The following is a 16195-nucleotide window of genomic DNA, read 5'->3' as shown; positions in this document are numbered from 1 at the left end:
TTCGTCAATTTTGGACGAATAAATCAAAAGTAGCCACTGCCACTTAATTCGAATCGCGATATGAACTAGTGTCTGTGAATACTAAAATACAAAAATACGGTTTAAATATGAATCCTGCATGTTCCGCTTGCCTCTGTATGTATGAATGGCGGAAACGCGGTTTTGTTTACTACACAAATACTGAAGCACGTGTGACGCTTGCGGTGATTTTCGTCCTCTGCGTCTCACTATATGACGGCATGAACACAAAATTTAATCTCCAGTGCTGCTGTGAGAGTCACTTTGCGAGAATTTTACCGTTTCATTTGAGAATACTAGCATCATCATATTGTATACACACAGAAACTTCAAGGCAACCTGTCAAAATAAAACTACGATTTAACATGTAACAGAAATATATTACTCTTGTATTACTTTTGTACAGTATAATGTACATCTTCAAATATTCAATTTTCTATCAAATTTAAATAAAACAATTAAATGATAAAAATAAATATTACAACCAGATTAATCACTTAATTGTAGAAAAAAATAATACAATTATTAGCCTAGTAAAAAAATTTTTAAAGGAATATTCACACAATTTTTCTTCCATGTATTAATTTCAACAGTAAACCTCAGTTTGTTTGCCAAAAAATAAAAGGGTTTAATTTTCATTTGATTTAAAATAAACGTTTAATGCCTTTAAAATGCCTTTAAAAATTAAAACAAGAATTTCTGGGGGGAAAAAAAGAAAGAAAAAAAAAGTTTGTAGGGCCCTATTGTTCAAAATGTTGAAATTGAGACTTTTGGACTTATTTTTTCACTGAAATAAATGTTTTTGTAATTACACAGAGAGTAAAGTACCGAAAAAAGGTACCGTTGGGTACCGGCACCGAAATTCAGGTACAGATACCGGTACCATACCGGTTAAAATGTGAATGGTACCCAACCCTACTTCTGAGACAAGTGCCCATATAAGGAGTTCCACCCTTCATGACGTAATGAAGATCCACGATCGAAAAAAACTTTCCGAAACTTGTAAGAAACCCAGAGGTGTGTATTTGGCACAGAAATACTTTGTTATACATCCAAATAGTTTTTTTTAAACTTTGGCCATGTTTAGCATGAGAATCCAACTCTTTAACAGTGTAAATAACTCTGAATGCATGAAACAGCATTGTACCCCCCTTTAACGTTCCACCTGGAAACAAAAATGCCGTGGCGCCAAACCCCCTCACGAAAGAAGAAAGCCACCTTGTTTACAACTGTGACGACGAGCGCTTATCAGGATCAACTAAACGCTGGATTTTCAAAAGTATTAAAGAAGTAGTAAAAGAATATTTAAAATATGTCCAAGAGTTTTACACACCGGTCTGTTATTGTGGCGACATTTCCACGCCCCTAAACATGGCGCGGCACATAACAAACGTGATTGGTTGCTTTAGCTGTCAGTCATATGGCCTCTTGGGCGGGCCTTGGCCATTCAAAGAGGCCAAGGTTCCCACACCTTCTGCCGTCAGTCTGAAGGTCTGGCTACGCAAGACTAACTTCTACCCAATTGAAAAAGATCAGTAATTTAAACACCACAAATAAGACAACAAACAAACAGGGAAATATAAATATACATTTTACAATATGCAATATACAAAATGCATATAAATATACATTTCAAGCTTTTCAGAAACATTTACTGATGCTTGCCTGTGCAAAAGTCTAAGATTCTTGTTGCTAAAGAATTACTAGATTCCTAAAATAAAAATAAAATCATTTTAAATGCTACAAACAAATCATACTATTATAATTTATAGTATGAAAAATGGATATTCATTTAGTGAACATTATAGAGTTACATTTTACAGTGTCATTAAATTACTAATGTTATTAAAGATAGATGACTGTAATTAATTAAATTAAATATATTACAATTCCATATTCCATATAATAAAACAAAACATTTTAAAATGCTACAACTGAATCACAATACTATAATGCATAGTTGAAAATGGATATTCATTCTGCAATTTGCTAAATATTACATTTAACAGTGTCTTCATTCATTTTTATTGTTATTAACGATTACGTTTTAGATGTTGGAAAATGTAATATAAATGTAAAAAAGGAGAAAACGAACATGCATAATTAAAAATTAAAATATTAATTTAATTAAATGCCAAATTAAAAATATTCAATTCAATTAAACAAGTTCATTTGGAACCACTGGTTCAAGCGGCAAATAAAAAGAGCCAAATAAAGAACAAGTAGGCCCATATTTTTCTTACTAACCCCACAACAGCAAGCACATCACTCACTTATCACAACTACAGCACAAAGTGAGATAGAGAGAGACGAAGAGAGAGACCATTAATGTCATTCCAGCTCTCAGTCTACGCCAAACCATTTCTGCCACTTCTATTTGAATCTGAATAAGCACTTAACTGTCCAGTCGTCATTGGCAGAGATTTCATTCCAAATAAACCAGACCCACTGAACATTAGTGTAAAAGCTTCAAATCCTGGACATGTGGAGTGCCGGCTGAAATGGGTTATGGAGGATCTGATTAAAGCAGGTGTGTACAATTGTGGCTACGAAAACAAAGATGTATGCCATCCTCCTCCACCCTCTTCAGTAGCTGGATGAGTATCTAACATTAGCATGATGCTGCTGAAATGACGCAGAGCTTTCAGCTCACTTGCACTGTCTGTGTGGAATTGGTTCAAAGAAATGTAAGCAGCGTTTTGTGGATATTAGCCATCTATACGTAGGAACAAAAAGAAAATGAAGGACATGTGAAAGAAATGAAATAAAAAAAACATCTTACGGTGCCCTTCAATACAGGAAACTGTCTCCCTTTGTCTCTGTGTTTGCTTCCGTCTCCCTCTCAGTTGATAGGCATTGAAATAGTCTCTTGGTGCCATGTTCTGAGAACGTATCAAAGAAAGGCAGCTGTCTTTGGATCAGCGTATCATTCTGAGCACCTGGCGATGTCCCTTAGGAAAGAAAATTAGATGTATTTAATATGAGATCTCAATTGTTTCTCCTAGATAGAAATGAAGAGCAGATGGAGATGCATCTTCTGCTTTTTCAGTTTTTTTACCTGAGAAAATACTCTCATATGTGCTTCCTCTAGAGCACGTGTCAAAACTATTCCGGCTCGCACATCATTTTATGTGGCCCGCGAGAGCATATGATTGTCTTAAAATAAAAATCTATGCTGCTTTATTTAGTAAATTATGAAAGTGCGTATCAGTACCACAAGTTTCTGTTTCTATTTGGAGTTCTATTTATACGCAGAAATGGACTTTGGTGTGCATATGATACGCAATGGTTAGGATTACGGTGTGGGGGTTTTCCGTTGATGACGACTGCGTGGACGGCTCAAAGGAATAAAGCGGACCTCATCAAGTGCTCGAGCACCAATGGTCGAGCAGCACACACGGAAAAACACGATATTCTCCTTTCATTTAACGAATTCAAAAAACATCGATTGCAGCTTTCAGACACTACTTTCTTCTCGTTTTAATAGATCGTTTGAGGCTGTTTCTATGGAGTTATTTTACTGACAAATGTCCAGAGCGCATTATATTGCCTATGCAAGAGCGCATGAAATGCGCTAGCGCAAATCTCTCTGCTCGCTGGTGGATTCCCATTCATTCACTCTCACAGAAAACAGACGCTCTCTATCGGGCAGACCATTACATGTGTGCGCTCAAAAAATATCTTCTTTCCTAAGTTTAATTAACGCAACCTGGAGTGTGGGCATCCACCGGCAGAAAAATAAATTGGCGCATATATGCCAACGAATGTAAATCAGTATTTACATAGCATAACAGGAATAAATGTATCTGTTTCGCACATGTCCCGCATTGTCCCGTAAAATCACATCTACTGTCCTGCAACAGATCTATAGCCAGGTGGTCACCCTAGCGTAGAGTAATAAAATAATAATTACGAATTTAAATCAGTAAATTTTTACGAAAACAATACATTATAAAAATGAAAAGAAGCAGGTTTTTTGCGATTAGATCAACCGGTAAACTCCTGGAAAGTCTAAGGATCCAGTAAGCGAATGCATTCAAACAGTAAGTTCAAAACAGCGCTAATGCAGAGAAAACACTGCCAATGTCATCAGAGATGGCAGAGAAAATAGTACTCACGTACAGATGTCAGTAAAAGAAAAAAAACAGCAAGCTATTTGGCTTAAAAGCACGAGTGTTTTATACTGGATGCTGGCTGAAGGTGTTTTAGATTACGCAGTAGTCAGTGGTTTAGTAAATCTGGATCAGTCAGGTCAAGGTAGCTCGTTCAGTGGTTTTTTGGCGTCCCCCTGTGTTCTTGTTTGGTATCACACATTGACTTGTGCAATTTTTTTATTAAAAGTGCTGAAAACTACTAAATGTAATGTAGATATGTTCATTTTCTGTGAAGCTGCTTCGCAACAGTGTATCATGAAAAGCGCTATACAAATAAATGTGAATTGAATTGCAAACAATTATTAATGAATTTATTTATTTATTGTGGCACTATATACATTCATTGCGAATTATGAAAATTAAAAAGTACTTTTTTAGTACTTTAGTTTGTATTTATTTATTTTTGGGTGGGGGAGTGGGGTTGAGTACCACCACTTATTTTTTTCTACTACAAGCATTGATTGCATATCATATGCACACCAAAGTAAATTTCTGCGTATAAATTGCATGCCAAATAGAAACAGAAAATCGTGCTATTGATACGCATTTTCATGAGACCGGGCTCATACCATATCTGTCACACGTTCTTAGCAGCTCACAATTATTTGTTGTGCCATAAATGTAACAATAAACGTTGTTTAACAAAGTTCATGTAATGACTTGTGTTTGATGATACTTTTATTTATTATTTACTTTGATTTATAGAGTAATTTGGATTTCTTGACTTGATAAATTAAAAGGATTTATGTTAAAATAACAGAGCAATTACATATATTTTTACATCTATGCAAATGCATGCAATATTTGTAACTTAAATAAGTAATAATAAAATAAAGAGAGTTATTTATCAATATGTTAAGGAATAGTAACATTTGTCTTCCAGTTACAACCGGCCCTTTGATGGCAGCCATAATGTTGAAGTGGCCCTCAGTGAAAATGAGTTTGACACTCCTGCTCTAGAGTTTCAGAAGAAATCATTGAAGCATTGAAACTGAGCTGGCTGAAAAAGCAAGTCTGGTTGGTTAAGTTAGTTAGTTAAGCCCGCTGACGATGCCAGCAACTCATGTTTGGAATAATCTAAAACACAAACATTTTTATACATATTTGTAAAAAATATTTTACTGTATGTCTCCATTGTCTATATTTGACTAATTAATGTTTAACACCTAATTTAATCAATTAGACATTATAACCATCCATCATTTGCTTCTGTGTGATTTCTGACTGAACAGAGCTGTGGCACACACACACACACACAAATCTCTAGCTGAGTTTATTAATAAATGATGGAGAAGCCATTCTTTGCGAATAATATATTTATAAATCAAACCCAGACGGGACTCTTAACAAAAGTAAAGTAATTTGCATTGTTTGTATGGAGAAATTTAATTAACATAGAAGCTCAACTAGTGAAATATCACTCACGAGTGAAACACAATTAATCATAGAAATGTTAATGCGAGCAAACAGTGGAGGACAAGGCATCAATGGCAAATACATCTCTTATTATATGAGATTATGTCCATATAGTGTGTTAAAACTATATACATTAAGAACTATAATAACTGAATCAATGGTACATAATCAAAGCTACAGATGAATACAGGCACTACAACATTTATGAAAACCTCTTGAGATTTGCAAAAGATCACATTTAACAGTGTTGTTAAATTATTAGTATTACTTTTTAGATCAGCTTTAAAATAGCTTTTTAAAAAAAGAGGGCATATCAGCATGCACATGCTCTTCAAAACGTAGGGTTCAGTAAGACTTTTTTTTCAGCATAATTTTATTTTTAAATAAGGAAGCATTAAATTGATTAAAAGTGACAAAAATGCATTTATAATGTTTTCTTATAAAGTTTTCTATAATGATGTTCTTTTGAATTTTCTAGCCATCAAAGGATCCTCATGGTTTCCACAAACATATTAAGCAGCACAATTGTTTTGATAATAATAAGAAATGTTTCTGGAACACCAAATAAGCACATTAAAATGATTTCTGAAGGATCATGGGACACTAAAGCTTGGAGTAATGATGCTGAATATTGCATTCACAGGAATAAATAGCATTTAGAATATTAAAATAGAAAACAGTTATTCAAAATGGTAATATTTCACAATAATACTGTTTTTACTGTATTTCTGATCAAATAAATGGAGATCAACTTTAATTAACATTAAAAAAAATCTTACTTTGTAAGATGTATAAATCCAATATCAACTGATACAGTAAAACATATGGGCCGATATTGTACTGATATGGAACTGATAAGGAACTGAATGTGTTAATGATGAAAGAATATTAAATCATCTTATTCCTATTATTCTTATCCTGAGGGATTTTTGGACAATCATCAAGGACAACAAAAGCATCATGAGTTTTGAGCTATGAAGTGTCCAAGTCTGATGGTGACCAAAAATGTGCAGTTTTTTTCTAAAGAGACTGCACAGAAAAATACAGTGCCAGACTGAAAGCTTTTTTTTTTTTCCAGGGAAAATAAATAAATAAAATAAATAAAAAATAAGCGGTCTAAAAGCTGTACTACCCCTCAATCTTCCTGACAAAACAATGAAAAGCCTCTGCTTCTAAAAGCACTGGTAGCCATCCGTGCATAAAAGCCATGAAGCCAACAATTACTCTTTAGTGTGGACACCGACGCCTGTGTCAATATATAGGCTATATAGAAAAATGTGTTTTTGTCTTCAAAAGATGCATGGATGCTAACCTGGCAACGCTGGCACTATCTCCCATTTAATCACATTGAAGGGCTTGATGACTCTGCCATGTGCTTCGCTCAATAGCCGAGGCTCCAATTCATCTCAAGATCAGGTTTTACAGGGGACTCAAAAAAAGTAAAAACAAGCCGCCTTTCATAAGAGAAGCCTGTTTCTCGGTTGCACTTTACAACATATAATTTTGTTGAGAATCTATAATGTGCCTCTTTCATCTGTATGGAATAAATCCCTCTGATGCAATCTGCCCTCTATGAGACCGCCTCAACGTTTCGGCTATTGACACAGTCATGCATTTTGCTTCTCATTTCATGGACTTGAACCGATTCAGTTCAGGATAATGATCTTGACAGCCAAAGCATTCAAGATGTGCCACACTTCCTGTGAGGTGTTGGGGATGGACTCCCCCTACTTTCCTCAGCTGATTGATCATGATATGTGTGTGTGTGTGTGTGTGTGTCTGGACACCGAGAGGATAACGAATGCTTGTTACGGCTCCACTGTTGCCACGAAGAGACTGTCACACTTTAACTTTAAGTAGCAGCCGACGGTATTAGCAGGAGTGAAGACAGTAACTTCAGCGTGTTAGTAGCAGAGTGAGGCGCTCCAACACGACTGTGGCAGTGTTAACAGATTCGTTAAAGAAGATTTGCTTCTGCAACTTTTTAAGCTGCACTGTTCTGAGGAGATACAGAATTTGGAGTCTTTCCTCTCCATCCTTCTGCTGTGAGATTCTGAACAGAACAGGAAAAAAACAAAAAACAAGAGAAAGAAACAGGGAGAAAGAGCCCTGGCAGGAAGCCCAGAGTGCAAGATATTTGAATCAAATCCCCCTGACGGCAGAGCGATGCATGGGCTGCTGGGAGATTTCAGGGTGGAGGGATGAAGAAACGGTCTGGGGGTTAAAGGGGTGGGATGAGGCTACCCTCCATTACGCTGATCTAGTGATGCTTAATGGCCACGAGTCTATCAAAAAGGAAGAGTAAACATCCAAATGTCTTCAGTGCACTAAATTAAATCTAAGCTGATTTACGGAGCAAGAGGAAGGCGAGACGGAGGACTGTTATATTGTAGATTGCGCATCTTTAAATAGTGCTCAAAATGCTCTTTAAAAATAATGACAGAAAAAACGGAAAGTGCCGTGGAGAGTGAAAGATGAGAGAGAGGTCACTGGTCGGTTAATTTCAACGGTGCTGCAGCAGGCAACTGATTGCTGCTACATGACAGACAGAGACAAAACAAAAAAAAACAGAAAGATAGGCAGAAGCACAGAAACGGAAGTGCTCCCTATGGAGAAACCAAAGGCACATTGTGCAGTTATGAGATTTCCTCTAAAATGCATTTTTCATGAGTATTTAACAGCTGTTGGTGCACGTCTCTGAACGGCAGGTGCTTCGCTGACTGCATTAAACCTACCGAACAACGCGGCTCCAAACTACTTTATATCTCTGCACTGCAGTTACTCGCTGTACATCACAGCTTAAATCAGTGCACCAAAGAGGAGAGCCCTAGCGAGCTGCCTGCCTTGATCAAACGCACCCAAAATGCAATCTAGGTAGGTGGCACACTAGGTTTCCAAACACAGCCGGAGTTAGCAGTATGCATGTTTACACAAGACAGATTCTGGCTCTCGTTACCTGAAAGAACCTCTAAAACATTTACAACCAAAGAGTTTCTGCAATATGGCATGTTTGTTGCAGGCTGACAGATCTGGCAACCCTGCTGTGGATGCACTGATTGGAACGGCAAAGAAAAAGACGAGAGAGAAATTCGTACCTGTTGTCATTCAGCTGTGTGTATCTGGGCTGAGGGTCCGGATCTCTGTCATTCACATCATAACTGGCATCAGGATCCTTAAAATAAAATATAACATAAATCAAAAAGATCATATTGCAACTCTCAACCTTAGCTTTTGTGCTGTCACTGAGAATTTTATCTTGCATTGCTTGGATGCACACCTAGGCATTATAAGGCATTGCAGATGTATTTGAATATTCAAATTAAGGATGTGCAAAACCACATATGTGACCCTGGACCACAAAACCAGTCTTAAGTCGCTGGGGTATATTTGTAGCAATAGCCAAAATTGCATTGTATGGGTCAAAATTATCGATTTTTTGCACCCTCAGATTCCAGATTTTCAAATAGTTGTATCTTGGCCAAATATTGCCCTATCCTAACAAACCATACATCAATGGAAAGCTTATTTATTGAGTTTTTGGGTGATGCATAAATCTCAATTTCGAAAAATTTACACTTAAGACTGGTTTTGTGGTCCAGGGTCACATATTTTAATAATTAAGCACTACTAGGTATAATTAGACTAATTCAGGGTCATGTCCACCACACCGATATGCTTCTTAAGTAGCAAACTGTCTGCTGATATGAATTCAATTCATAGAGATGGTTAAGGTAAAATGCCGCAAACCCCTGAGACACCTGAGGCAAGAAGATTTAAGCAGAAAGCATTATAGGATAGAATGTACAATAAGGCTGAATAGAAATGTTCGGTAACCCCAAATACCTCATGAAGCCACTGTGAAGAGTCTAATTGCTATGCAAAACCAGGTATTAAGGAAAGTTTTCATAATCCTGACTGTATTACTGAAACCACATTTCTACTGTGCAAAGTACTTTAATGGCAAATGATGTATTTGTGAATCAGAACATTAAGAATTCAGTGAACCAGAAATGTGCAAAATTACATATCAAAATCGACTAGTAAGTGGGCCATCTGAGTGACTCATTAATGTTAATGAAGCCCTGTATAATTAGGCTGATTTAGGGTCATGTCCACCACACGCAGATCAGATGCGTTTCTTTTGGGCCGCTCATATAATGTGTTCAGACAGAGTGAAATGACATGCAACAGAACATTCTGAGACATTTTTGATGCAACGATATCCATTTGCCTGTGTTCAAAGACCAATGATTGAAAATAGCACTGACTGCACAGCCCTTCTGATACATACCGTTCATTATGCTATGACATAAATTTGTCATCAAAGGCAAATTTGTTGCACAAGTGGTGTTTTGATGGCTATAGCAGCAATGTTTTAAATGTTATGAATTTAACAAGATGCAGCTTTACAGATAGAGAGTTTACCCTGGCAGTGTTGACGGTCTAACAGCACAACATGCCAGAAGCATGTTATAACCATCTCAAAAATGTTGCACCTGTTAATTCATTCCCTTTAATGCACCACTGCTACAAATAAAGACTACAAAACACAAAAACTAGTCCACATTACTAACTGACTATTACATATGATGCTCATAAATGCTGTGTAGGTAGGCAGCTCAGGTTTGGAAAGAGTCAATAAATTAATTATAAATGACAACGTCAATGTCAGTGAATTAATAATAGATGACAAAATCATCAGTGCACCAAAGAGGGCAGAGCTTATGAATGTTCATAAATGCTTGAAGAACTACAGAAAATTAAAAATCTTAACTCTAAAGATTCGTATATGAAATAAAAAGTCAGAAAAATCCGTTTTACTTCAGAAATCTATTTTTGCCTTATTTTAATGCATTTTGTACATCCACAATTTGTGATAATTGATTGATCACAACACAAATATATTTTTCCCTGCATGTACAATTTCTGAAGCATATCAAATGATTTATAACAAGCCTCTTTTTAAGATTTTAGTCAAAAAGTTTTAATTTCAGTAAATAATACTAATATATTTATATTTAAATGTACACTACCATTCAAAACTTTGAAGTTTAGGGTTAATAAGATTATCTAATGTTTTAGTCTCTTGGTTTGCATTTCTTTGAACAAAATACAGTAAAAACACTTATATTTTTAAATATGACCAAAATTTAAAACAACTATTTTGTATTTTCATTTTAAAATGTAATTTACTCATGTTATGGCAAAGCTGAATTTTCAGCATCATTACTCCAGTCTTCAGTGTCACATGATCCTTCAGAAATCATTCTGATATGCTAATTTGGTGCACAAGAAGCATTTCTTTTTTATGTTGAAAACAACATTATACATACTTTACTGTCACTTCTGATCAATTTAATGTATCCTTGCTAAATAACAGTATTAATCTCTTTAAAAAAAAAACTTACTGACCACAAACCTGTGACATATATTAATCAGTCATATAAATATCATTGCTCACTCTTCAAAATGTAGTTTGTGAAAAAGGATGGCTCACATAGTTTCTCGCTAGATCGGGGTGATCTTTCTCAATGCCGTCATCTAGAATGGTCACGACCACTCCTCTTCCTGTGAAGCCCTGAGCCCAGGCTTCCTTCACATTCAGGTCTCCATGACTGGGGTTGTACTGCAAGAAAATGGATTTTTCATCATTAGTCAGATTTTACATGCAAGTTCACTGGTGGCAGATTCCTCAGTTCTTTTATTTCCCTTCAGCAAAGGCAAATGTTAGACTCTGTAAAGCTCCCTCCGAGCCATTCTGGGAGGGGAGAGTTAACAGAGTCTTTGACCAAGACCTCCCAGAAGAGGAAAGCCCACCTGCAGGACTTTACACACACACACAGATTTTTTACCCCTGCCACTAAGAAAGGCCCAGCCGCAGGAGCTAATGCTAATGAAAGATGACTGCTCATACAGTCACATGCTTTTTCCTCCCAGATGGCAGCCTGTCGGCAGGACGATCCCAACAAGGTGTGGAAACTCATTCCTTTTTTCATCATTAGTCAGATTTTACATGCAAGTTCACTGGTGGCAGATTCCTCAGTTCTTTTATTTCCCTTCAGCAAAGGCAAATGTTAGACTCTGTAAAGCTCCCTCCGAGCCATTCTGGGAGGGGAGAGTTAACAGAGTCTTTGACCAAGACCTCCCAGAAGAGGAAAGCCCACCTGCAGGACTTTACACACACACACAGATTTTTTACCCCTGCCACTAAGAAAGGCCCAGCCGCAGGAGCTAATGCTAATGAAAGATGACTTCTCACACAGTTTCACCCTTTCTCCTCCCAGATGGCAGCCCAGTTCCCAACAAGGTGTGGAAACTCATTCCTTTTAACCCGACAGCTTTTTCCCCAGTGAAGTTCTTGTCCTATCTCCTTCTCTCGCTCTATTTCATTTCCTCACACTTTGCTTTATGCTCAACGCCATCTGTTAAAACGGCACAGCTGAATATTTCCTTCAATGCGGAAAGACGAACATTAAACGCAAATGTGGAAATTGGGTGCAGAAACACAATGAAAAACTTCAATTGGCACGTCTTCAGATAACTGCCCCCTTCGCAACCTTCTCTCCCCCTGACAAAAAGCATAAAAATAAGCAGACAGAATCAAATTGCTCATCGTTCTGTGTTGCTTCTTCAGAGTAAACAACTTAAAAAGCATTCATTCCCTTGTCAACAATGATACAATCTCCATTTTCTAGTATAAAAGCACAAAGTGTGTGTGTTTCGGGTAATGTTTGACAGTAACACGTACAGATGTGGCTTAAAGAGGTTGTGAAGGAGCCGGAACTTTAACAGATTAGTATGCTAATGGAGAACGGCAGCTCTCACGTTTGTTTTGTCATCCGTGGCCTAGGATGCTCTCTGGTCGTTCGGTTCACGCATTAATATGTTTTGGACTAGGGCTCATGCTCTGAATACAGAACGGAGCTTTAAAAGCAGTTACGCAAACAAATATTTGAAGACATACCGATGTGAGCGAGTATTCATGCATACACCCACACATAGTAATTATTTTGTGTAAATTTTGTATAAACTCAGTGAGTCAGACTCATTCTGAATCTGTCATCACTTAATAAAATGATTTTAAAAGATTCGGCGAAGGTTAATATGATGTTGTGCCTTCTCTGTCAGTGAACGTGATCGTCAATACATTAGCTCACTTCGCTTTCGGTTGTTGTCTGCATGTGCGTGCAGGTCACAGGACTAACCTGAATAACAAATATTTATATATTCATGCCTTATTTACGCCACCGTTTGATTTGACAACAAAATTTGCAACTCATTTTCACATCTGTGATGTATTTCAGAGTGGAACAGAATATTCTGCAGGACATAATGTAGGGTGGGACTTGTGTTGTCCACTGTGAACACATTAGGCTGTAATACTATCTGCCTTCTTTTTATTCAATAAAAAAAATCTATGATATAAATCTTAATTGCTATTAAAATAATATAGGTTTATTTTGGACTCCCTAAAAATTCAGATGTATGTTTATTTGGCAAATATCTTTGTCTATATCTATACTACCATTCAAATGTTTGGAGTTGGTAAGAATATGCTTTTAAAATAAGTATTTTATGCTCACCAAAGCTGCATTTATTTGATTAATAACTAATGTAGTCTTCAGTGTCACATGATCCTTCAGAAAACATTGTTATATGCTGATTTGAGGCTCAAGAAACATTATCAATGTTGAAAAAAGTCTTGACTGTACATGTAAATGCATTTACTGTCTTTTTTTTTATTCAATTCAATGAATCCTTGCTGGATAAAAGTATTCATATCTTTCAAAAAACATCTTACTGACTTTCGAACACTTTTGAACAGTATCTATTATATCTAGTGTGGTCACAAATCTCACTCACAGCCTAATTCATATTATAAAAAATGGCAACTTTTTTAATGCATACATTTAACACAAATTAACTTCTTTGATTAGTTTGTAATCATTTAATGGATAAATTATTCTTCTCCCAAACAAACATGATATAGTGCAGTACTATACCTAGATTGTTCACCCAAAAACTAATATTTTGAAAAATCTTTCACTTTTTCTTCTATATGCGGAGTACAATGCTTTTTTGGACCCCATCCACTTGAACAGTTTTAAATACTTTACAATATTTTCTTTGTTCTTCGTAAAATCACACAGATTTGTAACGACATGAAAGTGAATGCATGATGACAGAATTTTCAGTTTTGAGTGAACTACCCTTATAATCTCTCTATATTAGTTCATAAGGCACCTTCCTATTCTCAGCATGTATTCTTTCTTTGTGTTCATCACGCTTGATTTATGTGGTTAGATGACTCTTTTCGAGTTCTACTTCAATACACCTCAGTGTCACCGCAGAGATAACATTCGGTTCACTTTAATGTAACTTGTGACACTAGAAACTAGTGGAAGCTGAAAAGGTCCTCTTTGCCTGTTCTCGCCAATCAGATCCACCCGGTTGCTCTCTGGATGCCTTGGTAGCCTTGGTTAGGTCAGAAAAGTTGTTTCAGAGGCTGAGAAAGTTTCTATATTGTGATGAAAAATTTAGAAAAACATTTCTGTCCTTTAGAATTACATGCACTGATGTATCATTCACAATAAGAGGAGAGACATTTAATAACCAAGCAAAAAAGGATCTATTCTGATGTCATGTCATCTTGAGACTGTAAGCACACAGAATACTGTTTATATATTTCAAAACAGACATGGGAGATTTAGAGCGGGAAAGAATCAGAGAGAATGTGAAAGCTCACAGATCAAGGGCGGACTCCTTTCCACTGTAGAAGCACTTTAGATGCATTGCATTCAAAAGCACAATGTACAACCACAATATAAATACATACAGTAGCTTTTTACCTACCAGGTACCACTGCTGGGGGAATTTTGGATCTGTGGGTTCAATATGAATGTCTCTCTTGTGTCTTCGCTTGGCAATCTGCTGCTCTGCCCAAATCACCTGAACACACACACACACACACACAGACAAATTAGAGGCAATATCTCAAATATTACACATCTACATCCTTGTAAATCACACATCTCAATTTTCACCTTTAACTAGGGATGTATGTCCCTTCTGCACAGCTTGTCCTAGCGCTAAAAATATCAACATTTCACACTAACCCATGGTGTTCTTTTCAGTCTGCTATTTTATAGTGTTTCATTTAGCTGTGTATGTGTGTGAAAGATTAAAGAAGTTTAATCTGAAAATGAAAATAGCTTCTCACTATTTGCAAAAACTATAAATCTGCAATGTGTGCATAGTGTGAGATCTCTATATGAACTCAAACATTTCTCATCCAATTCCTCCCAGATCAAATGATCTGAGTAATAACATCCACTCTGATGTACTCTTTATGTTGATGACTACTGTTGTCAAAAGTCGGTACTAAAAAAATGAAAACGTTACGGTACCAGGTTTTCTTAAGTACCGGTGGTACCGAGTACCCGGCCAACCCGGTTCTTGATGCGCTATCTGAAAGCTATCCTCTTCATAAAAGCACTGAGACGTGGCGACCTCAAGAGGAGGAAATGCATCAAACTAACAAAGCACCTTAAAGACCGGTTTTTGTTAACTATTTAATGCCCACCTATAACTTTTATTAGTGTAAAAAACAGGAGGACATAATGGTATTTACTATTTTTGCACACCAGAGGCTTTTAAATGAACTGTGTATCCAAAATATGCATGTTAGAGTATGTACAAATGTATGGCTAACAGTGTTTATGTCATATCAGCCCGTCAGAAAAACAGTTCTGGGCTTCTTTTTTTTGTTGTTAGTTGTTATTCTTGGCTGAATAAATCTAACAGGTTTTAAAAGCCCTTTTAAATTAAATATGAACACAGTTTGGATTAAATAAAAGTACAGACGAAGTATAGACTTTACAATGACTTCATGTTATCTAACATGAGTTAGATCTAGTAACATCTTACAGTGAGTGAACAATATATTTCTACAACATTCATTAATGTTTGTGAATGTTATTTAATACTTATTGTTAGGTCATGTTATCTAACAAATAAAATATTATTGTAAAGTGTTTTTAATACTACAGTTTCCATCTATTTGATATACACTTAATATATGTAATCTTATCTAAATTTATTATAAAAGCTGAAGTTTGTTATTTACTGAAAAGTTATATTTTAGCTGGTGTCAGTGATCTAACGTTGCATTTGGTCAGACTCAGCCCATTGCTTTACTAAAGTATATTATATTTTCCTTTTACAGCTGCAGACTGAGGAAGATCCTGAAACACACCAGCAAACCCTAAAACAGACAACAGTTTACAGTTGTTTTTCCGTGGCAGCAAAAATATGACAACAACTTCTGGGTGAAACTTGTTTACTTTTTTTCATACTTTTATTACTTGTGGAAAAACTTGAAACAATTTTAAATAAGTATAAAGAATGGCATTGGTTTTGTACATTTAATGTTTGTTTAACGTTATTAATAAAAATAATGTTGTTCAATTAGCATGTTTTTGTGTTTTGCTTTGGTACCGAAATTGGTACAGAGAACCGTGGATTTTCACTGGTATTGGTACCGAATACTGAAATGTTGGTACCGTGACAACACTATTGATGACTGACTCATTTGTTGCTAGCTTTAT

The 16195-nt window shown here is 36.2% G+C and overlaps 1 protein-coding gene across 1 annotated transcript in view; it reads right to left on the bottom strand.

The window, feature by feature from the left end:
* LOC107720773 (furin-1-like) overlaps positions 1-16195 on the bottom strand; it is a 107918-nt gene that overhangs the window by 27803 nt on the left and 63920 nt on the right. Inside the window, exons 4-6 of the mRNA XM_016528598.1 lie at positions 14442-14537; positions 11086-11214; positions 8684-8760 (exon numbers count right to left, since the gene is read on the bottom strand). Of these exons, the coding sequence (XP_016384084.1) occupies positions 8684-8760; positions 11086-11214; positions 14442-14537 (302 nt within the window). The remainder of the gene's footprint in view (positions 1-8683; positions 8761-11085; positions 11215-14441; positions 14538-16195) is intronic.

The sequence above is a fragment of the Sinocyclocheilus rhinocerous genome, unplaced genomic scaffold (assembly GCF_001515625.1).
Source record: "Sinocyclocheilus rhinocerous isolate Xijiao unplaced genomic scaffold, SAMN03320098_v1.1 scaffold1022, whole genome shotgun sequence".
Lineage (NCBI taxonomy): Eukaryota > Metazoa > Chordata > Actinopteri > Cypriniformes > Cyprinidae > Sinocyclocheilus > Sinocyclocheilus rhinocerous.
The sequence above is the reverse complement of the archived record's forward strand: the minus strand, read 5'-3'. Positions and strand labels throughout refer to the sequence as shown.